A 26,471-nucleotide genomic window follows, 5' to 3' on the forward strand; every position below is an offset into this window, starting at 1 on the left:
ATATGCAAATGGAAAAAAGAAAAAGCTAACTAATTATGTGAGAGTAAATATTATCCTTAGTTTAGGGAAAATAGGTTACAAAAGTGTTAACTATGAACATATTTTGACAGGCAATATCAATATGGTGCTATATGATAAAGGCAGGAAATGAGATAGTTAAAAGTTAATGGCCTTCTGTTTTATAGAGAGCTGTTAATAATGCTGTCTCAAATATTTGTCAAGTGAATTATTGTGATAATCAAGGATGATCCGATGGGATTGTGCTTCACGGTGCTATTTGGTTTGATAACCCTCGAGGAATCCCTAAAGAACTCTAGGAATAATGTCTTACATGTACATTAACATCTATTGCAAGTCTGTAAAATCATCAGTCGACCACAATATGGACAAGAGGGAGGGGGTGAAATTTGGATTTGTATCAACAAATTTATGGGTCTTCAGCAAAGAGATTTACAGAGACAGAGGTTGCTCTGTGTAGCCCCCCCCCATAGCCCCTCAAAAACAAACTCTATACAATCTTTAATGCTTCTACACTTTTAAAATCCACAAAATTTAAAATTATTTTTTTCTACACATTTGTTCCTGAGGTATACCATAGGAGGAACTCACTTAACAGAAGGAGAGAGAGAGACAAACAGACAGACAGAGACACAGACATAGAGAGAGAGACAGAGACAGAGACACGGAGAGACAGAGAGACAGAGACAGAGACACGGAGAGGCAGAGAGACAGAGACAGAAACACACACAGAGAGGAAGAAAGAGAGACAAAAATAGAGAGAGAAGGAATGAAGAAAGAGAATATTGCCATGGACTGATACACACACACACACACACACACACACACACACACACACACACACACATATGATGGCTTTTACTATATAGCATTTTCACTCTGTAATAAAAGTAAGTATAGTTTCTATTCAAAGTTGAGAGGTCAGGTCACTTATCTTTCCTCAACACAGTCCTACAAGAGCAAGAGCTTTTTATTTATTTTTTCCAGCTGATAACATGGCTGCATCATGATTGGAGAAAAGTACTGTCTTCCTTCCTGTCTTGAGTCCCTACAATTGTAGTGAACATAGGGTTTGTTGTTGGTAGGTTTTTTAAAAACCTTTTCTTGGCCTGACTGACAGACAGCATAACTACATCCGGGAAAGTTTTGTCTGCACAAATAAATTCAAAACATAGGTAAAATGACTTCTCCATTTTCTTGAAATGAAGAACACTATGTGAAGCCTTCAAGGTTATAGTGCATTTGAATATAAGGGGTTAAAGGAATTGTTTCAGACTGGATGTGGATGTGTCAGAATGCTTTAAAAATCGATTCTAGCTAATGGAGAGAACGTTTTTAAAGTGAACTATTGCCATTCCTTCAACCACCACATAAAGTAGGGGAGAAAATTTTTTTTCAAGTAAACATTGAAAGAAAGGCATAGGCTTCCCTATAGAATTAATGAGAATTGCAAACATCTGCCATGGGGAATATAATTTGAAAGACCTTTTCCATGTGCATTATTATTCCCTACTGCCTAGAACCAGATAAGTGGCTTCTGATTTTAAGTGTACAATTACTTGCACAAGATGAATGTGCAGAGTAATGCTGGGGAAAAAATTATCCTAAATATTCATTTTTATATTCTTTATAATGTACACTTAAGCTGGACAAGACCACAAAATAGTATACATGATCTCTCTAGCAGCCCAGCTTACAGAAAATATGCACAATCTTATCTTAGAGCAGCTGTGGAGATATAACCCTAGACAAGGCAACACATTCTAGAAAAAAGTACTTTGCTTTTGTCCTCTATGTTTTTGCATATGGCTTTTCAAAAAGTTTTATCTACTAACTAGCTGATGATCACAGGAGGTTTAAAAAAAAAAGGTTAACTTACACATGTTGTTTGGTCAAATAAGATATTCTTTTTAATTATAATTCTTGTTAAACAAATTTTTTTTGCATTTTATTTGTTTTAATTCACTAAGACTTTCCCTTGACACTAAGAAATCAAGTTTCTATTAATTAAATAAATTAATAATTGGCAACAAGGATAAATTTATGTTGAAGCATGGTTTTTAAGTTTTTACTTTATTCTTGCTTGCTATACATGATAGCCAACAGATCTTTAGCCAAAAAAATCAATGTATATAGAATCTATGTATTATATTTTAAGTTAATTTCCGCTGGTATGGAGTATTCATTCATTTATTCAATTAATGCTTATTTATCATGTCCATTATGTGCAAAGAACATGGTGGCACTTTGGAAGAAAACAATAGGGAAAATTTAGGTACTTGCTGTTGGAAATATTGCAAGGCAGATGGGTGGAACATATTCTTTGCAAATATTGTAAAGAAATAATTTCCTAAAAGATTTGACTTGAAGCTAATACATTCAAGACATTACAAGTGATAAATTTGAATGCAGCAGGCTCAAGGAGGAGGAGGTGTTTGTTTTATTGATGAATAAATTCTAATAATCTAAGTTTCACTTCAGTTTTGAGAATTATCATGATTCTCAACTGAAGGACATATTTATTGTAAACCCTGAACAGTCTTTCTGAAACCTGAAAAAGATTTGTGAAAACAGCCTGCAATAAAAATCACACACGCTTCATAAAACACTACTTGATAGATATCACTTGCACCATTAAGAACTAAACGACAAAGGATGTAATTTCAGTTCTGGCATGCAATATTAATCGAAAGCCTTTAAAACATCTTGCTGATGGGAACTATGACAACGTGACATTGAAGAATTATGAGCTAAAGACATCTATCTTAATCAGATTTTCAAAGTAAATGCCATAAAACATAAAGTTGTTTCATCCATCTTTACATATTCACATGTTTGGGAGAGAAGACCGTTTTCTAGTTTGTTGCTTCAAATAAAATGAATATAAACCCACAGTTCATCCTCCAAGTTCAATATGCAGAGAAATGAGAGAACTGCAACAAGCTTACCTTAAACGACCAGAGAGATGCTTGGGTAATGTGTAGGTAATGGATAGGTAATATAGATTTTTGTCCACGTGTTGCTGTCTTTTTTTTTTCCCCATGGGGAATTAGCCTAAAAAAACAACTTAAATAAAATAATATGAAGTCCCCTTTAAATGATAATTCTGTGCATGTTTACCTTCAAATGAAGGCAATTTTGAAATATTCTGAAATAAAAATCAGACAATTGAAAACTTCATTGCATAAGTGAATTGTCTCATAGACATACATGTTAATAACATTGTTTACATTTTTTCAAAATTTTATTGTGTCATGTTCACTGTTTGAGTCAATGAATAAAAAGCCAAGAGATTCCAAATTCTTCCAAGCTCCAAAGAAACTCTGTGTGAGCTAAGAATCAAATTATTGCTTGAACTTTAAATTTTGTTGTTTTCAAAAAAAAAAAATAATAATGATCACTAGCAATTTGGATAGCACATGCGAACTATGATTCATTATTCAATTAAATTCATTAAACAAAACATTCTATGCAAATCTCTGTCCGGAATAATAATAACTGACATTTTTATGGCAATTTACACGGTTTGCAAAGCACTTTACATAATTTCCTTAATTAGAGCCTGACATTAATGCTGTGAAGTCGGTTCTGCATGTCTCCTCGAATAGCCCCATTTTACAGACGAGAGGTTGTTTCTTGTTATAGTCAAACTGCTACCAAGTATCAGAGATGAGGTCCAAGACTGTTCTCTACTGCTTCACCAATGGTCCCCAGCCTGGGGATACTGGGCTAGTAATTTGTCTTCTGTTTGTTTTAGTTTCCTCAACTGGAACGTGGGGATAATAATAGCAGCTACCTCCCAGGGGGGTTGTGAGGATCAAATGAGATCATTTTTGTAAAGCACTTGGCACAGTTTCTGGCACATAGTAAAAATTATATAAATGTTAGCTGCCATTGTTACTACCACACCACTTGATGAGAGCCAGAGTGATCTGGGTTTAAGACATGGTCCTTACAAAGGAAAATTATCTCAAGATATCTTGAGAGATTTCAGCAATCAACAAAACAAAACATTCTTCTGGACAGAGCAGAGCACTCATAGGTAAGGTGATATCCTATGGAAAAAAAAGAAAAAAAAAGGAAGGAAGGGAAGGGAGCAGAAAGGGAGGGAGGGGAAAGGAAGGGAGGGAGAAAGGAAGGAAAGAAAGAGGGAGATGGAGGAAGAAAGGAAAAAAAGAAAGATAAAGGAAAGAAGAAAAAGAAGGAAGAAAGATAAATGAAGGATGGAAAGAAGAAAAGAAAGATAAAGGAAGGAAGAAAATGAAAAAAAAAAAAAAAGATAAGGAAAGGGAAAGAAAGAAAATGAGCAAGTTGTGTTACCCAATAGTTACATTCCCCATGGGACAGTCTACTCACAGAGGCTATTTTTTGTCCTCTATTCTTGAAGAAGACCATGACATCAGGGAGGTAATGTTCAATCTTCAATTGATCTTACCTCTATCTAGCCCCAGAAGGCTCTAGAGGAGAAAGTGAGGCAGATGAGCTTGCCCAGCCCTCCCTCACTTCAGTCTAACTTACTTGCATGTCAAGGTGTCCCCTCCCTGACGTCATGGTTCTCTTCAAGAATGAAGGAAGAACATCACTAATCCCTAGAGGCACCTAAGTGCCTACCACCTAAGTCATAGAGTGGATAGAGCAAAAACCCTGGAGTTATGTAATCTGAGTTCAGGTCCAACTTTAGACATTTAATAGCCATGTGACCCTGAATAAATCATCTATAAAATGGGGGTGATAATAATATCACCTACCTCCCAGGACTGTGTGGATCATATGAGAACTGTATGAGATAATATCTGTAAAAAACTTAGGATAATACTTGGCACTTGATAGGTGCTTAATACATGCTTCTTTCCTTCTTTCTTTTCCACAGGGAACTTAAAATACTAGTTGAGAAATAGTAACTATATACAGACTATAAGCCTATCAAAATTTGATAAAGACATAGAAAAGGTGCAAAATGCTTTGAAAAGAGAATATTTTCAGCTTGGGGGATCAGATAAAACTGTGGAAGAAATGTCAATGGCTCTTAAAGGACAGGAAAATTGATTTGTGAGAAATGGGAAATGAATAAAGGACAGGATGAGATAAAGGCTTCAAATAAGGCTTTCAAAGTTGAATGGGTATGTCCCATGCATTTGTATTGAAGACTGAAGGGCGGGCCACATTTAAGTAATAGTAAACACTCTAATTGACTGGTCTATAAGGTAGATGAAGATGAAAGGTATAAAATTGTATTTGAATGGTAGAATCAGAAGGAATAGGGTCATATGTTCAGAGCTGGAAAAGGCCTTAGAGGCCATCTACCTTAACCCCCTCACTTTATAGATGAGAAACTGAGCTACACAGAGGTTTATTGACTTGCCCAAAGTAACACAGATTGTAATTGGCACAGCTGGGATTTGCCTCCAAATCTAGGGCTCTTTCTCCTGAACTATCCATGCTGTCAAATTATTGGGGCCAAACAGTGGGGAATCTTCAATTCCTAGCTAAGGGACTTGGTCATTATTCACTAGACAATGGTGAGTGTTTAGAGCATTTTGAGTGGAGGAATGATACAATTAGAACTGTCTAAGAAAAAATGACATAAGCATGACTGAGTAGAAAGTGCTGAAAGAAGCTACTGTTATGATATACAGGTGACAAATACTGAAGACTCTGACCGGAACAGGAACAGTGAAAATTAAAAGGGTAGTTGCTGGAGATATTAGAGACTACTACTACGAACAGCAGCAACAACAATGATAACAATAATGATAACAAGCATTCATATAGTGCCTACTCTGTGCTACTCATTGTGCTAAGTGCTGGAGATACATAGCATAAAAAAAAAAAATGAAACAGCATTGGACCTCACAGAATATATCTTGTGATTAAGTTTAAAGTGTATGTAAAGCAAAAGATCAATCATAACAAATATGTGTGTATACATATATGTATGTTTAAAGATGGTAAAAAGTAGTATTTCAGAGGAAGAGCACTAGGAAATAGTGAAATTAACATGGGTTTTCTGAGCCTCAAAATGAAAATACTAAAAAGATGGAGAAAGAGAGAAGAGATAATGAAAAATTATTTCCAAAATATGGAGCTTGGTAGAAGCTTTGATTAAGTCAAGAAGAGTTTGTTAATCACCTACTGTATGCTAGACCCATTGTCAGGCACCACAGATACAAAGATAAAAATGAAATCATCCCTGATGTCAAGTAGAATATATTCTGTGAGGAAGAAGTGCTGTTCATGGAATAAAAAAGTGATGAGGAAGGGGCTTGTTTGCCCAAACCATGTCTGATTTTAGACATGTCAATTTTGATGTGGTAGCAAGTCATCAAGCTTATGATATCTCATAGGAAGTAAGAAATACAACATTTTCACTTAGAAGAGATTTTGGGGTCAAATATATTTGAGAATCCCTCACATAGAGGGAAAAATTGCTCCATCACAGCTTGAAGTCAGACGTTGATAGCTAAAGCCATGATAGTTCGTGATATCATCAAAAGAGAGAATTTAGAAACAGAAGGAAGTCAGAAGTACAGCCTTGAAGAATATAAATATGTCTTGGAAGAAGAAAAGGGGCCAAACAGATAAGAGAGCAAAGAAAGAAATCAGAAGAACGAGATATTAAAAGTTAGGTAAGAAGAGCAAAAAGGCAAGTCAGTGATGCTATATCCTTCTTAGCCTAGATCAAGGGGAGTTAAAAGATATTAAAGATTTTTAGAATGAATTGTCAAAAAATGATTTTAAAGGGATTAATTTCAGTAGAGACACTGTAATTAAAATCAGATTACAAGAAGACAGGAGGTTGAAAGAACGGGTTAGTTGATGGACGGGAAAAGTATGACCTTGTTTCCAGAAGTTCAGTAGCTAGTGAAAGTTAACTTGAGGGTGGGTCCTAATCAGAGAAGGTTTATTTTTTAAGATAAAGGGCATCCAGGTATCTTTGCAGTTAGTGAGTGAAAGAAACTGTAAAGAAAAAAAAAAAGAAAGGCACTAAAAATCCAGAGGGAAGAAAAATATATTCAAAGGAGCAAGCTTAAGAAGAATCAAGAAGTTTCAAGGGCACAGATGGAGGGTTACAAGAAGGGCACAATAGAAATTTGGTTGAGAATTATACAAAGATGATGTACCACTGTCTACTCAAGGACAATAATCTCTAATCTCATGAATAATTAAAACAGATGCATGGGATGACCTGCTTCTTACCACATTTTATTCATCATTTTCACAATAAACAAGCTCAACATTCAATCAGTCCAAAACCAAAAGCATTATTTTAGTTTCTACCCATTCTGATCCCACTGGGAAATCTAGCATGACAGGGGAACTCAGAGACTTATCTATTTAGTCCCTTCATTATGAGTGTAAGGAAACGGGGCTGTGGAGTGGTGAGATGATTGTCTAAGGCTATGGTATCAGACAGAGGGTAGTGTTTGAATATAGGCCTCTAACCCTAGGGCCAGTGCTTTTTCCCCTCTGTAATAGAAGTTCAAATCCTATCTCTGCTACTTACTTGAACAAGTTATTTAAACTTTCCTGAGCCTCAGTTTTCTCATTTGCCCAAAGGGTAGGTAGGACTTAAGTCTTCTAAGGTGACTTTCAACTCTAAAGCTACATCCCAAAATCCATCTCTGTTCACACCCGCCTGTTCTAATTTCCAATTTTTGTCGATGGCACTACCTTGTTCTTCTTGCCTTAGGAAAAAGGATCATTTTTGACACTTCTCTTTCTCATCCTAAAAATAGATTCCCAACTCTCATCCAGTTTACTTCCTTAATATGTCTCTTTTATGTAATTCAATGTTAATTTCTCTCTTTCCATTCCCACTACTACCGGGCTAGTTGGGTGCTAATTACTTCTCACAAAGGCTATTCTGATAGCCTTCCCTACCGTTTTGTTTTTCTTCTACCTCAAAAAAAAATCTTACACCACTACCACATTAGTTTTCTCATATCAAACTTCTAATTCACCATTCTCCTACTAGCACAACAAACAGTAACCTTAAGTAATTCCACATTCCAATCTGGCATACAGGATTATCCGTTATCTCCTCCCAAACTACCTTTGGAAACTCCCCATACCAGCCAAACTTCCATTATACACACACATTTTTTAAAACCTAGGTATACAACGATGTAGGTGTCATGCTTTCCATTTAGTGTTTCTTTATACTATTTTTCCTCTTCTCCTGATATTTCCAGTTAGGAGGGATTCTCTCCTCTCTCTTTCCTTCCTTAAGTACATTATTTACTTCCTTTGTATCTTATTAGGAAATATGTTGTTAGATTTATATTGTAAGATAAGCATAGTTAAATGTCTTCTTTGAACTGGATTGAAATGTAATGTTGAAGCTAATGCATCTCCACCTTTGTTTGACAAAAGCCCCCAGATTTGACTATACCTGAGAGTAAGTGATAAACGGAAATTGCAAATAATCTCTTAGAGCTAAAGCAGATTCAAGAGCATTGCATAGAATCACAGAGCAGGTAGTATCCTTGGAATAGGAGCAGTTGCAGAACTAAGGTTTTTAATGCAAAGCAAACAGCCACCATTATCACACTCACAAAAGCAAGACACAAATTTCCACAAGATCACAAAAATTGTTGATCAACTATAGTGTGTATTCTAAATGCTGACTCAAGCAAGGAATAAGAAGCAGAAAAGGGTTCAAATATGTTATTACCCAAATAAGTAATTTTCCTAACTATACTTGCATAAATCACATTTAAATTGCATACAGTTGTTGATTTACAAATATAATTTAATGGTTTCATTTTTTAAATTTGTTTAAAATAGGTAGGAAAAAACTAGACCATTTAGAATTCTTGTCATTTTGTCAGAAATTTTGAAAAATTTGAAAAATAAAAGTAAAACACTTTGTAGTAATCTCTATTTATTGTATATGCTCACAAGTATGTGTGTTTTAATTTGTGAAAGAAAATATAATTATAACTGGCATTTCTGTAGTATTTTATGATCTGCAAAACACTTTCCTCTGAGGTAGAGACTATAGGTATCATTATCGCCATGTTCAGTAAGCCAGTCAATAAAAATTTATTGAATGCCTATTATGTGCCAGAAATTGTGCTAAGCAAAGGCAATACAAATACAAAAAAGAAAGGCAGCTTCCATCCTCAGGTATTGTATAATCTTATAAAAGAAGACAACACACAAAAAATGGGGTGTGGGATAGTTTTGAAAGGCTAGCAAAAATATGTCTCAGGAGGTAGAGGGCAAGGTACAGCTAACGTTGAGAGATAAGCTAAGAGGTTGTATGATCTGTTCACAATTATGAATAGGAAATGTCTGTGAAGAAGTGGGGTTCATATCTTTTCCTATTCCAAATTAATTATAATATAGACTATTCTTTCTCTGTGATTAATTACAATTCAGAATGCCACTAATCTTCATCCTAGGAAAATCAACATTCATTTCTCAGACCAGTGAACGTTTGATAGATCTCAAAGTTACTGGATTTTCAAAAAGGACCTTGGAGATTTTGTAATCAAAATCCCTCCTTTATGGATAAAGGGACTGAGGTCCAGAGATTTTAAGTGATCTTTATTTCCAGAGGCAGAATGAGAATTCAGCTTCTCTGATTGTTGAACTCTCTACCCTTCATTTTACCAAATTGTTTTTCAGTGATTTCAGCAACCTAATTTTGAGGGACTGTCAAATGTCCTAAAATGTGACAAATGATTAAGAATCTTCTGGACCTCCTCCTTCTCTTCCTTTTCCTATTCTTCTTTTTTATTTCTCTCTCTCTCTCTCTCTCTCTCTCTCTCTCTCTCTCTCTCTCTCTCTCTCCTTACAAATAATGACTATTTTCCTTTTTTTATTTAAAAAAAGGTCCTTATTTTTAAATAAAAGGCCCTTATCACTATCCCTCCAGCTTTTACCTGCCTGTCTTTTCAAATACATTTGCATGTTTTGGTTCATAGCATATTATATTCCATTTAAAGTCAATAAAAAGCAATTAAACTGACATTAAATGCTCATTAAGTCATGAAAAAGGAGAGAAATAGTATTTTATGGATGTCCACAATCTGAGTTCTATTTACTAGTAAAATGGCATCATAGAGTGAAGAGAATATAGTGAAGAATCATATAGAGAAGAGAAGATGGATTTGGAGTCAAGAAAACCTGAGCTCAAACTGTGGCTTAAGACTTCCTCTCTAGGAAAATTATTTAAACTCTTTGAGTCCATTTTCTCTGCCTAAAATAGGGATCATAATCCCAGCATTATTGTAAGATCAAATGAGATGGGAAAACATATCAAAAGTGTTTTGTACATTCTAGCTGGAAGAAACTTCACAGATCACTTCAATCAACCTCCTCATTTTAAGGATAAGGAAAATTGTGCTAATAGAGGTTATTGACATGCTCCATGAAACGCAGAAATAACAAAAATATACAAAAACAGAGACAAGATTCAAATCTAGGGCCTTTAATTTCAAATAAGAGTAATAATAATAAAAATAGCAATGATAACAACTGGTGTTTATATATCACTTTAATGTTTCCAAAACACTTTTCAAATCTTGACTTATTTTATCCAATAAAATTGGTACCTTTATACAGTACAATGATATCATTCTAGTTGCTGTTATTATCTTAATTTTACAGATGAAGAAACTGAGGCATATAGTAATGAAGTGACTTGCTCAGTACTCATACAGCTAGTAAGAGTTCAGATGCAGTTTATCCCCCTAACTGCAAGTGCAGAGTTCTCTCTACTAGAGCATCTTTGCATTGTGCTGCATTCCTAAATGTAACATGTTTTTATTTTCTCCTTTTTGCCATCTTAGATGAACACGTATCTAAATGAATTTAAGAATGACTTAGGTGAAATACACCTTCATATCATTTTAATATTACATCTCTAATTGTACTGCCCTAATGTATTTTATATATATATATATATATATATTACACACACACATATATATATGTATGTATATATATATACATATATATATACATTGTACACACACACACACACACACACACACACACACACACACACACATATATATATATATATAAAATATACGAATCAACTAAGAACAGGCTACATCTGTCGTCTTTTGAGTGTTGTTATTTTTGAAGCTGGACTCTGGAAAAGAGTTGAAAAAGTGTTCCTGCCTTTCTTCTTTGGAGGGGTGAGGACTATGGATGTGAAAAAATGATATACTCTCAGTTAATAAATATGTATTAAATGTATATTATATGCCAAGCAATGGAGAGACAAAAAATAAAAAGCTCCCAAGGAGCTCACATTCATTGGAGCAGGAGACAACATGTACAATATGGACAATTCATGAGCAGGAAAAATAAGGAAATTATCAGCAGAGGAAGGGTAGAATTAACTGGAGTTAGGAAGATCTTTCAGTTAATGCTATGATTTAGGAAGGGCAAGCTAGGTGTGCCATAATGAACAGCATGTTGGGTCTGGAGTCAGGACAACCCATCTTCCTGAGTTCAAATCTGGCCTGAGACACTTACTAGCTGTGTGATCCTGGACAGGTCACTTAACCCTGTTTGCCTCCATTTCCCTTTTCATAAAATGAGTTTTAGTATCTTTGCAAGTTAGGAGAGGAGGCAGTTCTATTGCATCACAGAGTGGATGTTGACAAAGGGTGTAAGAGAACTGGATAGTTTGGTGGATTTTTTTCTCTTTATTTTTAAATCTTTATTAACTATGGTTATCTTTTTGAATGGAGGAGAATATTGGAAAATACAAGCATTGTAAAAGCAAAGGATATCAATAAAAATTTGAAAAGATGTCAAAATTGAACATTTATGCCTGACCCTCACCAGAAAAGACCCAAATACTCTGCTGCTATCCAATTTTTCCTCCACAATTCCTAATACTGTAGTTAGACGATCATAGAATCATAAAACATCAAAGCTGCAGGAGACCTTAGAGATTGTCCAGGCCAATCCCCTCATTTTATAGATAAGAAAGTTGAGGCCTCAATCATAGTCCTTAGGGTACAAAGTCTGCAAGTTATTATTCACCCCTCACTTCTCACTTATTTTGCTGTCTTTTCTTGTGGTCAACACAAAGCCAGCAGGGATGTTGGATTGGAGGGGGGAGTTAGAAAATGACCCTTTTTCCTGTCAGGTTCTTTTGTTTTCAAGGGAACTTTTTTTTTAGATGATAATGAATTCTCCTAGGGAAAGAAGGCTGTAAAGATTCTTTAAAGACTTGTCTTTTATTGTTTCTTTTCATAAATCTACTGATATGTGATCCTAAAGAAACCCAAACAAATTTCTCACTCTTTGTACCTAAGAGAATTCAAAATCAGCCTGTTCCTACTCAGTAAAAATAAAGCTCTTGGCTCCACATTACCTCTACTCATCCTGTCTATATTTCCCCCCTGGCTCTGCAAGTTATCTTGACTTGTTTGTTTACTGAGAATATATTCACTTTAAAATAGTTGTATGATAATAAATAAATCATATAGCACCATCTTTATGCTTTAAAGGGAAATTTTAATTTATTTTAATTCAGCAAACATTTTTAGGGCCCTGCTGTGTTCAAAGACTGGTCAGAGCTAAGAAGACCTGGATTCGAATCCACTCTTTAACGTAGAGTACCTGAATGATCCCAGGCAAATTACTTATTTTATTACTATTTTTAGGTAGGTCCCTAACTTCCTAAAAGTCAAAGTCCCTGAGCAGGAACAGATCTGCTTTAGTTAAGGGAATGTCCTCATTGGGAGCTGCCTATACCATCCTCCTCTTTTCTTGCAAATGAATGCAGTTTATAGTTTGAATTTTTATACTTGAGCTGCCTTTGAATTCTATTTCTAAAAGTGCTGGAACAGAATCAGAACCATTTTCACACTTAAGCACCAGCCTTGAATGGGAACTGACCTCCTAAAACAGAGACATCTCCCCTACCTGGCATTAAGTCAGGACTGAGGGCAGTGGAGAACTACTGAGCTGTTTTAATGATGTGAAAGAAAATTATAGAAGAGGAAGGAGTATCCTTTTCCATTTTAACTGTATCATTGTGGGATGGTTCTGTTGCCAGTGTCCATTCTAGAGGAAGTCTGACATGTATGGGGAGGAAGGGAGGAGGCAAAGGAAATGAGGGAAACACACTGAACCTCCTGAAATCATTGCTATGCAATCTGATCTACCATGAACTTGCGGTGTAACCTTGGACATGTTACCTCAACTCACATTTCCTCATTTGTACAAGGAGGAAAATCCTTGCCACACACTTACTTTGCTGAATAGGGAGATGAAGATTAATGAACTGGTTTCTTATGTTTTTTGCACTTCTCTATATAAGAGAAACATAGTTAGGTGTGATATATATACCTGCCTGCCTTTTGGGGGTTAACAAAATGAGTCGCTTGCAGTATAATAATAAAACCTGGAATTTTACAGCACTTTCTAGGAGTTCACAACATTTTGTTTACATTTTATTTTACTTATGTTTACAGTATCCTTGAAAAATAAGTAGACGCAATGATGACTGTATTTAGAAAATAGAGAAACCCAGGCATAGAGACTCCCTGAAAATAACACTTAGTTAATGGTAACATTAGAAACAGCAGCTCACTGAGAGGTGCCGGACTCAGAACATAGAATGTGGCAAACATTTTTGGCCATAGCTGGCGTGGGCGTTTGTTTTGCTTGACTAGGCATATTTCTTACAGAGGTTTTCTTTCTTTTTTTCCCCTTTCTCAATGGGGGAGGAGGGTGAGTTGGCTGGGAGGAAGAGAAAATAAATGCTTGTTAATTGAAAAAAATAAAATTTAATTAAAAAAAGAAATAAAAGCCAAGTCCAAGGATCAGGCTGCTCATTATCAAAATTAAAACAAAACACATCTTAGCACTTGCTCACTGGGAGGCTAAAATCTAACTAAGATTGTACCGCTTAGCGGAAGCAAACGGGGAAAAATGAGGCAGACCAGTATTTGTGGAACACAACAGAGGTGTTTTGTTTATTTCCCATGAGTTCAGAAAGAAAATAAAGTTGGTCTGAGATAAAGGCGATTAATAAGGGGAAAGTTGGAATAAGAAGAAGGAAGGAAGGTTAGAGGATGAAAGAGAGGCTCAACAGAAAAGGCAAGGTGAGAATACATTCGGTGGAGAATGAGTCCAGCAGAGAAGTGGTCCTGGCTTTTGCCTTATGAAAACACAGGCGACAGTGATCAATGCTTCTCCCCAATGACATTGGTACAAGGGCATCTCACAAGTCATTTTTCCCTTTTCTGAAGCGCTGACTTTCTACCCCGACCTGGGAACCTGCTTCATTAGGAACATTAAATTATTTGATAATTAGATTTTTAAAAAAAAACTTTTATTAAATTCACTTTCAACAATGCAGCAGGCAAATGTTTAATAAAACAAAGAGAACAAGAAAATCATACGTCCACCATTCAAGTTTTATGTGACATTTGAGGAAAACAGCATGAGCACAGATAAGTAAATAGGGGTAGAATTTCACTGCTATGGAGAAGTCTTGGGTGAGGACACGCCATTAATTAATACAAGGCAGCACCTTCTTTGCAACTGATGATCTTAAAGAGCCACAACATGACTCATATGCATAAGTGGAACTTGAACCCATGTCTTCTTGTTTCCTACCCACTACTCCAGAAACTTCTGTGTTTTTTAATAGTCTGCTAGGCATTAAAGTAGGTAGAGTGATAGCACTTGGAATCATGAAGCTTTGAGCGAATTTTGTCTCAGACACTTACAAGCTGTGTTACGCTGGACAAGTTGCTGAACCTCTCTGTTCCTTTGTTTTCACATCTATAAAATAAGGGTGTTAGCTTTTGAGCTCCAAATTTATATTTCTATGAAATATGATTTTTTGGAATTAAAAAAAAGCAAAACTCTACATAGAACTACAGTGATTTTTCCATTTAAATCTGTTTGAATGAAACAGTTTTTTGTTTTTTTTTTCTCCTGGGAAATGATGGCTTTCACTGTTCTTTCATTTTGATCTCCCTTCGACATTTAGGAGGAGGTATTTTTTTTGGCAGGAACATTCCTGCTCTATCTCAGCAAAACATAGACTCCCTCCCCATGTACCTTATGACAGCTCAGCCCACACTTTTGACCCTTTTTAGAGAAAGAAAAGTAATGGAACCCTAGGAGTCATCCAGAGTACCCAAGCGTGGCACTACTCACTATTAAGAACAGGGACATTCCCTCAGCTTTGTCTTCCATATCATCTCCTCCCCGCTCTCCCTCTCTCTCCCTATCGCCCTCCTACTCCCCCCTCCTTCATCCCTCCCTCCCCTCTTTCTTCCCAAAAGGAATCATTTTCTTTCCTTTCTGTGCTATTCTAAAGCCCATTTCCATCTCTCATCTCCCACAAGAACACAGCTTAAGGCTGTAAAAAAGGAGGCAAGTAAGAACTGAATTTACATATAGCAGTGTGGAAGCTGACAGTAACAGCTCAATGAGGACAAACAAAAAGCCCAGATTTTGTTCTAGTAACAGACTTCAGACAGAATTCTATCTCCACCTTCCCTCCCACCCCCATCATGATTGTGAGATCAGGAGAGATCAGGAAAAATAGCACAACCTGACTCACCTTCATGCCCCACATAGTTCGTAGCGTTATCCTCTTGTACAGAAACAAGTTTATTTTGTTGAGGCTCTTGTCATCATTGATGCTCCTGGATGTCTTAATTGTTGGAGCAAAAACGTCCTTCTCATTCAGCTTCCTAATTGTTTGATAGCATCATCTTATGGGGGGGGGGAGTATCTACTGCAGACAGGATTATTCAGTTCCCTTTTCTCATAACTTTTGAAACAAGACCAGCTATTTTGTACCCCAAAGGGAGGTGATTCTTGGTACAATAAAGAAAACAAAAAACATCCACCCACTTTGGCCTATGTCATCGTTCTCATCTCTTGAGTGACAAATGCATAAAAACAAATGTTGACCAGAAATGCTATATCAGAAAAGATTTTTTGAAAAGATGATCAGTTCCTAAGCCAGAAAACAACATTAGAGCCCATCAGAGGGACATGAACAACAGTCCTTTGCCTTCCCAGGAGCACTTTTTTCTCTGCCTGGGTATTAGGTTGGGAACAGTTTCTTTTTTTTCCTAATTTTTTTGTATACTATCTGCCTTATTAAGGATATGGCTTATGTGACTAATAATAAAAATAATAGCTAGTGTTTATATACACTTTAAGGTTTGCACAATGCTTTACAAATATTTCATTTTATCTTTCTTTACAACCCTGGGAAATAAAAGTGCTCATAATACTTTCTTGTGCCAGCCATCTGGAATGAGATACAAGCTATGATCCTGTGTAAACAGATTACAATAAATAGGTTAAAAGTGAGAAACAGCCATGGATTGAAGAGATCATTGGTCTCTGGTCTGGACCTTAGCTATAAGTCTTTTCTACCTGATCTCTTGGAAAGCCGTGTTTTAAACATTTAAATTCCTCTTTCCCTCACCACATACTTGCAAACAACTGTTACACTCACAGAAGTTTTCATAACCAGTAAGAACAGAAGAATTGAAGGCTGCTCTCTGGGTCATGACTGCAGTAAAGAATAGAATCAGTTTGATGAAGGATAGATAATGAGAGTACGTTTGATCCAAAGGGGATGCTAGAGAGAAAAAGGCAAGACCAATGTAATTTGTTTTGTCCCCAATTTAGAGCATACATTTTTACCAAAATATATTTGTGTTTATTATTTTAGTAAGATCATGACCTCTAAGTGTTAGAGGTAGGAGGGGGGAGAGAGAAGGATCAGGGAAGAGAGGGGAAAAGTGACAAAGAGAGAGATAGAGAGGAGGGAGAAAGGAAGAGGTTTCAGACACAATACTTACTAGCTGTGTAACCCTAGGCAAGTCACTTAACTCCATTTGTCTCATCAAAAAAATAACTTAATTGCAGTCAGTAAGCAAAAACAAGAAAAAAGCCATCTTGACATAGAAGATTTCTCAGATGATAGTATTTTACTGCGGTTTACCCAGTGCCCACAGAATCATATAATTTCAGAGTTGGAAGGAATAAGACTAGTGATCTTCCTTCCTCTACTTGAAGACTTTTAGAACAGAAGAGCTCACTACCTTTAGTATTGTATATAAGTTCTTCCTAATTTTGAACATAATCTCGGTTTCTCTATGTCTTTGTAATTCTCTGTCTCTCTCTGTGTGTGCCTGTCTGTTTTTTTTTTTTTCTGTTCTCTCTCTCTGTGTGTCTGCTTCTCTCCCTTTATCTGTCTCTCTGCCTCTCTCTGTCTCTGTGCCTCTTTGTCTTTTTCTCTAATTATGTTTTTCTGTTTGTGTCTCTCTTGCTCCCTGTCTTTGTCTGTCTATTTCTGTTTTCTCTCTGTGAATCTCCTCTCCCTATTTCTCTGTCTGTCTGTCTCTCTCTCTGTCTGTATCTTTCTCTCTAATTCTATGTGTGTTTGTGTCTCTCCCAGATACTCTCTCTCAGTCTCTCTCCCTCTTCTGTCTCTCTGCTTCTGTCTCTGTCTGTATCTGTCTCTCTATGTATCTCTCTCTTTCTGTCTCTGGGAAAGAATAAGAAATTTGGATTCTGGGGGATCTGAGTTCAAATTCTTGCTCTGTTATTTACAACCAGTGTGACTTTAAACAAATCATTTAACCATTCTGAGTCTTCTTTAAGATGTCTCCAAGAATTCCTTTAACCAAAAAGTAGGGACCAACTATTTCTGATAGAGTACACAGAGCTTTGGAATTAACAGCGAAGAATGAATGAGTGAATGCATGTTTTATACTTATGTGCCAGATATACAATGTGTCAGACATTGTACTGACTGATGGAGATAGAGATAAAGCAAGTAATACAGTCTCTTCCCTAAGGGAACTTCCATTCTAAAGAGGAAAGACAGAAAGGGAAGTTAGAAAAAAAACAGAAAAGGGGAAATACCATGAATTGCCATGGTGACATTTAGGTGACAAAAGTTCATGGGTGAAAACTAGAGTCAGAAAAGTAGAGTTCAGGCTTATAGTGGGCAGAATATGAGGAGGGTAGCTGGGATATAGACAAGTCTTGTCACTTTGTGGCCATGAAGTGACAAGGTGACCAATGGCTGTAAGCCAGATACTTGTCAGGAACCAAGGGGCTGAGTCTGAAATCAGGAGGGAGTGGGGCGGATAAGAAGCTGGCCGATAGACAGCATAATTGGAGTGGTGAGATAACGGTGTGATAGCCACTGTCCCAGGACAGCTGGGCCAAGTAAGTTCAAATCCCACCTCAAGACTTCCTAGCTGTGTGACCCTTGCAAATCACTACACTCTCTGTTCTTTAATTATACCATCTGTACAGTGAATGTTGGACTCAGTTTTTAAGGTTCATTCCAGCTCTTAAGAATCTGTGATCTTAATCTGGAATCTGGAATTGTAAAAGCAGTATCAGTGTTCCCATCAAATTCTCCTTACCTAAAATGTAGATACCAACTGTGATTTTGCTAACTGAAACAGAAACAGAGATTGAATTTCAGAAAGGAATTTCACTAACACTAAAGGGAAGTAAAGTAAAAAAAAAATTAAACAAACTTAAGGAATGTAGAATTGTGTCATTTCCAAACAAGAATTTTATCCTATAATAACTTTAACCTAGTCATAAATGGCTGGTGTAGTTTTCTCAGCTAACTAGGCCCACTGTTGATTACTTAGCACCTGGGCCTGACTATTTTGTACTCATCTGTCTTCCTTTTTGAGAAAATACTTTGATCAGTTCTTCTGCTTTGGTCTCTATTCCTTATTCCTTTCCACTTCAAATTTGTTGCTCTCCATGGTCCCTACAAGTTCTTCAAGAGTATTTTCTACCCATTCTGTTGGGAAATGCTCCAAGTATTATTAGCACACCACTTCACAAGACTACTTACTAAGGGTAAGGGGGGAGTAGGGATGTTATTTCCACAATTATCATCCATAGTTCATAATCCTAGCTCTCACCTTCCAACATACATACAAATCCCCATCTATGGAACTGCTACTGATTAGGGATAGTACAAAGCTTAATAACATGTGATTATGCAAATCAGCAAAATAAACAATATACTTCACTATTTTGAATTGATGTTATAAGAACATTAATGCATTTCCTGTGCTGATTTAGGTAACTATATCTCAGTGATTTATCATCCTGTTTAATTTTTTTCCATGTGGTTCTATATTCTCTCCATGAAGTATTGACCCATTTTACTTGAGATCTTTCCCTGGATCTTTTAACATATTATAAATAACAGTGTACTACTCGATCTGCCCTTATATATAATCCCTTATTCTTACTACATAACCTTTTATAGTTGCACATGCACTGGTTGATATTTTTATGCCATCTTTCTTGTATAAGTCATTACTGGCAATGTGCTATAGCCTACTTATACCTACCATATGTCTTTCTATTGCAACTGAGATCCTTTAGAAGTCATGGTGTTCTGTGATTTGTAGATATAATATCATTTTTAGAGGCTTCCAGCATCCATTTTCAGAATATCACAGGGAAGAGAAGATGAAAAGGGAAAATGAGAGAAGATATTAGAAGTAAAATGGTATAATGGGAGGAGGAGATTGCCAAATTTGTTATTAAAGGACTCAGGTTCAAATTTTATCTCTGATTTTTGTAACTTATATGAATTTGGGTAAATCATTTAACCTCTCTTTGCTTGAGTTTTGTTATCTATAAAATGAGGTCAAGGACTAAACAAACCCTAAAGTCCCTTCTGGAAAGATTGCCATGAAGATACAAGTAACTGCTGGCCCATGTGGTGGCCATGTCTCTGCAAAGATCTCTGGAATATTTTAGGTTAGGTTCCACATGCTTTTGTTTTTAGGAATCATTCTCTTTGTTTTCTAATCTGTCTTTTAATGGTGGAGGCTCTCCTCATTAATCCTTATAAGGATATGACTTGCTTTGTGGAACGGTATGGACATAATAGACCTTGTCTGTTCACACTAAAAGGAGCACTTAAAACTAGGGCACTAAGTAGATAGTTCCTATCCCAGGACTTTTAGTCATACCTTAGTTCAGTTGTTATATGGATCCTTAGCTTCAGATGCTGTGCTCACCTGTTTTAAATTTTGCAGACCAGCCTCTGCCAGTACATTCTGATTCTACTGGTGTTTGTGCCCTTTCTATCCATTTTGGATTTCTAAGCACCCCATTTACTAACCCAGACTTTATTTTTATCCTCTTCCCTCATTTTTCAGGATAGAGCTAAGCTTAGTGTATAGAACATAGGCTTAGGACTCAAGAAGACGAGTTCAAATGTGATCTTAGATACTTATTAGCTTTGTGACCATGGGCAAATCACTTAACTCCTGTTGGCCTTAATCTACTGAGGAAGGAATGGCAAATCATTCCAGCACCTTCCAAGAAAACCCCATGGAAGGTATGGTCCATGTGGTCATGAAGAGTTGGCCACAACTGAGCGACCAACAACAGCAATAGCAACTACATTTTGTCTTGAAATCACAGTCTTTGGACTTAGCATTCTCTTCTGGATTCACAGAACCCATATATCCTATTTGTATTAACTTATTCATTGTGCATCCAAATGAAAAAGGAATCTATCCGTCAACATGCTGTAGTAGATAAGATAATGCAATCAATATAAAACAAGGGAAAGCTGCAAAGTAGAGAGAAAGAAGGAAGAGAGGAAGGGAGCAAAAGAAGAGACCAGTACTATGGATATAAATATGAGAAACCAGACATCCTGCTTTAATTGAGCTTATAATCTAATAGGGAAGAATGTTCATATAGTGTTGGGAGAAGGGTTTTGCACTGGGGAATTTCAAAGATGATAAGTGAGATGAAAAGGCAATTAATTTCAGAAGCTTAAAGACAAGTATATTTGAGGCTTTTTAACTCATTCTATTAATTTCTCAAAATCATTCAAGGAGCATAGTGTAAGGGAGAGCATCGGCTCCCAAGTCAAAGGACCTGCATTGTACTTCAGATGCTTACTGCCTGTATGATCTTGGACAAATTTCTTCACCTGTAAATTGAGAGGGTTGGACCAAGTAGCTTAAGATGTCCTTCCAGATCTAGATTTTTTTATAGCACAGCCCTGCAAATATATGAAGCTAACCACTGCGTCATCGTGTTACAGTGAAAAGAGTAAAGGATTTGGTGTTTAGAAGAGGTATTCCTGGAAATCTGCATAGAAACTATGATCCAATAAAATTACTATGAATTCAAGAAAAGATATCACAGAATCTATAATAGTTAAATATTTTTAATTTAATGACAATGAAATTTTAAAATAATTTTTTTCTGACTGCCCTCTTTTGGTCAACACACTGATATTCTCTTAGGGCCCCAACGAGGAAGCTTACTGTTATTTTGACATATCCTTTTTCCTTTTCTCTCTCCTTTCTGAAACCTGTTAAGCTTTCTCTTGGAACCATCTCCCTTTCTTTCAATTCCTATTTCCTCATCACCTCCAGGATCAATTACTATTAAAAAATTCCAGCTTGGCTTGAACATAGACTTGTTCTGCTTTGTTCTACCATATGTGTGTTTATATATGGATATATATACATATAGACAATATGTTGACCCTGATTAAAAATCTTTCAGAGTTCCCTATTTCCTAAAATACTATCTAAATTTCTCTTTCTAGTTTCCATACCCTTTTATCATCTACCCTTTGAATTGACTCAATCTCCCCTTTATATTGAACTTTATTTCTTATTATTCTCAACATGAAACTTCAGCTGTGGACAAGACAAGTCTTATCACATGAATGTACCATCATCATTTTAGATTCCAGGTTTACCCTAGTATTTCCTTTATTCCTCATACACGTCCCTCTGGACTTGGAATACCTTCTGCACTGTTTGCTTATCTACATCCTTCCCTTCTTTCAATCACCAGTTTAAGTTGAGACTTCTTAGACCATTCCTTTCTTCCTGACTCTTGTATCCCATCTAGAAATAGTGCATCAAACTTTTATTAAATACTTATGTGTAGGGCAATTAGGTGGCACAATGGATAAGACAGTGGCCTGAAATCAGCCTTCAGATTCTTCCTAGCTGTGTGATCCTGGGTAAGTCCCTTAACCCTATTTGTTTCAGTTTCCTTATCTATAAAATGAGCTGGAAAAGTAAACGGCAAATCGGTGACTTTGCCAAGAAAATCTCAAATGTAGTCATGTTGTCAAAAACAATTGAACAACAAAAACAAAGAAAATTGTAAGAAATTGTGCTAAGGATTAGAATACAGAAAATAAATAAAGAAAAAATAGTTCCTACCCCCAAGGAGTTGACTTTCTACAGGAGGTTATATCATACTTATCTCACTTTGTAATATTAGTTTGATATGTTACTTTCTCTCCCTAAGAATGAGGAAAACTTTGTGGACAGGGACCATAGCTTATTCTTGTGTCTCCTTTGTAATACCTAGTACAAAACAGTGCTTAGCACATAATAGGACCTTGTATATGGTAGGTGTTTGATGTGTTTTTTTTTTTTTTTTTTTTTTTTGACTGATTACAAAAGCGGCTTTTTGTTACACTTTCTATTATTTCATGCAATGGGTGTATTTAGTTCTGCACCATCTGATAAATTACCCTATGATCTACATCAGACAAAAATTTTAAGTAGACTTAAAAAAAAAAAAAAAGCTTTTGCTAGCTGTAGCTTGTTAAATGATCCTGTAACCATCTTGTTGAAATGTGCCTTAAAGCCTTCTATAGCAATTGTAATCATATTCAGTGACACCCACTGGTGCTGGGAAAGACAAAGCTGATTAAGCCTACGACACCTGAATGTTAAGTCTTTTCATGAATTTAAAATTATTAGTTTCCTTTATTTTAACCCCATTAGAATTATATGAGCAGTTTTAACCCACTTTTCCCTCAAAGGATTATTATTTCAGTGTAATTGAGATTTCGACATTTATCATTTTGCTTGAGTCCCAAAGCAGCGAACCAAACTGGTTTTCTAAAAAGTCCTAGAATAAGAGACCTCAGAGACAGAGATTATCTAAGAAAATAGATATGTCTTCTTGTCTTTGGCCATTGCCTGTGTCCTTTTGTTCAAGAATAAGAAATTATTTGTTGTTAAATTACTATGATATGGATTATTAGAGACCACTAGTAACATTCAGTAATTGCTGGTTGTAATATAATAGAGGAGGAGGGGTTTTTTGTCTTCATTGTTGTGCCCTGCAAAGAGTATTAAGAGGTTTGATAGCATGTATTCAAACCATTACATATCACAGATTCATTTCCAGCAAAGAGAGAATTGCCCGGTTAGATTGTATTATCTAGCTTAATAATCACTGTTGATGTTCATAAATGCAGGTGAAGTTCCTGTATTTTTTCCTCTTTTTTTTAATATCTACATTTATATTAACATCATGGCTTAATGTATTTCTTTAAAATTACGTTGCACTTTGAAATGTAGTTTGTCTAAGATTGACATCTTCTATGGGTGGAAGTATAAGTTGAGTACCAAATAACAGTCATCCCCCTAACTCCCTAATCAACAAGACAGAGGGGTAAGGGAGGGAGGGAAGGAAGAAGAAAATTGGAAAGTCAAATTTTTAAAAGAAGAATATTAAAAATTAACTTTCCATGTAATTAAAAACAATATGATTCAAAAAATTAAGTATGATTTTGGAAAAATTCTGTCACGTTTGTAGCGCCAATAAAAAATCAGTCTCACATGTCCCATTAATCTATGAAAACATAATGTTTTTTGCATACAACTTATTATGATCACAAAGGTTGATTGGTAGTTAAAACCTAACCATCACATTAATATATATTCTTAAATGGCCAGATTCTTTATGGCCAGTTGTGGTTTAGTAACATTCCGGTTCCACCATTGTCATGAGAAACCATCTCTGGTCACCTATGACTTACTTCAAAATGTAGTGATACTGCATAGTGTGAAATTGGAAAATCTGTTCTGTGTGTGTTCTAATGGATGTAACGGCCATTAAGTATATGAGTCTTCTGACGTTGTAATCAGATGTGATTCAGTCTGTTAAATATCCATGAAGCAACATCTGCTTCCCAGAGTGACCTTCTGGTAAAGAATACTTAGCATCTATTAGTAGATCATAGTGCAGATCTGCCTTATTTGAAATGCACTAAACTAGAGTCATCTACTGCTGTTTAGCAACTAGCTTGTAATAATTTATTGCAGTTAAATAAAGCTTAAAAAAAACTCCATTAAATAATTATAGGGATTATATGCATTTCGAAAACCTTTGTGTTCTTTCGAAATTACCCATTTAATTTCAGGGTTGGTTTGTTAAAAAAAGCTGAGATCTAAAGGCACATTAGGGGAGCTGTCAGATGCTGTTTTCTGTAGGTGTTAATAAAACCAGATGAAAAAAAAAAAACCTGAAACAAATTAAAACCAAAAGCAATTTTGCCATCTGTTGTATATTAATTAGAACTTTGTGTATCAAGGGTAAACTCGCTCTTAGAGAATGTCACTGAACACCCGCTAATAGAATAATATGCAAATATATTAGACTATGGAATTATATTCAGTTTCTAATTCTAACTCAACTGCTTAGTGGATCCCCCAAGAAATCAGTAGTATATGTATATTTGTGTGTGTGTACATGCAGAAATATATAATGAATTTTCATCTTTTTTGTTTTTTAGAGCAACCTGCCAATAATCAAGGACAGTCCACTCTGCAGCCTCTGCCACCTTCACACAAACAACATTCTGCACAGCATCACCCATCCATCACTTCTCTCAACAGAAACTCTCTGACCAATAGGAGGAATCAGAGTCCGGCCCCGCCGGCTGCTTTGCCCGCCGAGCTGCAAACCACACCCGAGTCAGTCCAGCTGCAGGACAGCTGGGTCCTTGGCAGTAATGTACCACTGGAAAGCAGGTAACTACTGTATAGCTTTCTCAGTCTTTTGGCAACTAAACCAAAGAATAGCACATCCTAAGATCTCGGAAATTCTTTTGCAGTGAGCAGCAAAACTGCTTACTGCTTTTTTACATCTAGAGTTGAAAAATAAACTAATCTAAACTTTTCTTCCAGAGTTCAAATGTATTTCAATAATCCAAGTTGTATTTTGTTTCTCCTGCTCTTTAAAAGTTCAAGTAGTAATAATAAAAAGATAGGTCATGTGTATTTGTTATTTTTACCATTGAAGGATGAGGCCCTTTTTGCCCTATGGGAGAGAGTAAAAATCCATACCATTTTTCTCTTCCACAAACTCTAACCAAATACCCAGAAGTTAGAGGGATATATTTCCCTCTATATATAATATAATAAAATAATAATATAATAAAAGCATTCTGGCATTCCTATTCTTGTTTCTCTGTCCTTTTCTTCAGATCCTGCCTACTTTTTTCCCCATTGTTATTCTTTCTGCTAAGTCATTAAATTATAGATTGGTAATTGGTATACTTCAGAAAGAATTTAGAGGTCATCTAGTTCTATGATCCCTTATTTTTAGTCACTGGCCAGTAGACCTTCCTTCTACTGGTTTATTTTGTTTCATAAAGTGCTTTTTTTTTTTATATTTGTAGTTAGCAGGACTGAGTTTAACTACTGACTTTGTCTATGAATGTTCTGTGACTTGGCTCAAGTAGCCCCAAGTCTCTGAACCTCATCTGAATAGTGACAGTAATCATATTTGTACACCCCAAATCATAGGCTTGACATGAAAAAAGCATTTAGGAAATCTTAAAGTATTCTATACATGAGTAATGTATTATTTATTATTATAGGTACCTTCCTTATTAAAAATTTTTTTAAAAAATTGATCTCCCTATAAATTCCCACTGAATCTGGTTCTATGCCCCAGAGCAACATAAAAAGATTCCACTTCTTTTCTATATAACAATATTCTAATACTTGAGCAGCTCTGGCCTATTCCCTCAGGTACCCATCTTTCAGGTAAAACAGTTTTTTCAGTCATTTCTCTTTTGGCATTGTTTCTTGTTATTTTGCAATTCTGGTTGGTTATTTCCTCAATATATTCTAGTTTGCTGGTGACTTTCTTTTCAAAAAAAAAAAAAAAAAAGAAAATAAAAAAGAAAGTATTAGGTGGTAAACTCCCTCGGAAGATGGGAGGTTCAGCAGAGCTTGAGTTTGGTGTAATATAACTCCACCATAATAGACTTGCTATGTTCTGAAAAGAAAGCCAGTCCTGGTGCAGGCCCTACCTCTAACACAGATAGTCTCAGTGACCCTGGGCAATTCACATAACTTCTCAGTTTTATCTCCTCCCCAAAAATGTCCCAAGGTTGCAGTGACAGAGTAGGTATTCAACAATAGTTAGAAAGGGGAAATTGGCGGGGGGGCTTTCACTGTTTCTTCTATCAGTGATATCATAGGACTAACCCTAAAAAAAAAAAAAAAAAAAAAAAAAAAAAAAAAAAAACCCTAATCTCTAATTTAAAATTTTAAAGATAAAATAATTTACATAGTTTTTCTCATAGTTTAGCAACTAATAGAAGGAGCTTTAGAGTCAAAAGACGTGGTTTCAATTCCCAG

At 35.9% G+C, this 26,471-nt stretch overlaps 1 protein-coding gene across 21 annotated transcripts in view; it reads left to right on the forward strand.

Moving 5' to 3' along the window:
* TENM3 (teneurin transmembrane protein 3) overlaps positions 1-26,471 on the forward strand; it is a 3,351,339-nt gene that overhangs the window by 3,085,287 nt on the left and 239,581 nt on the right. For all 21 annotated transcript variants that reach the window (XM_074276236.1, XM_074276245.1, XM_074276241.1 and 18 more), the window contains one exon: positions 24,614-24,851. In XM_074276236.1, the coding sequence (XP_074132337.1) occupies positions 24,614-24,851 (238 nt within the window). The remainder of the gene's footprint in view (positions 1-24,613; positions 24,852-26,471) is intronic.

The sequence above is a fragment of the Sminthopsis crassicaudata genome, chromosome 6 (assembly GCF_048593235.1).
Source record: "Sminthopsis crassicaudata isolate SCR6 chromosome 6, ASM4859323v1, whole genome shotgun sequence".
NCBI classification, from domain to species: Eukaryota; Metazoa; Chordata; class Mammalia; order Dasyuromorphia; family Dasyuridae; genus Sminthopsis; species Sminthopsis crassicaudata.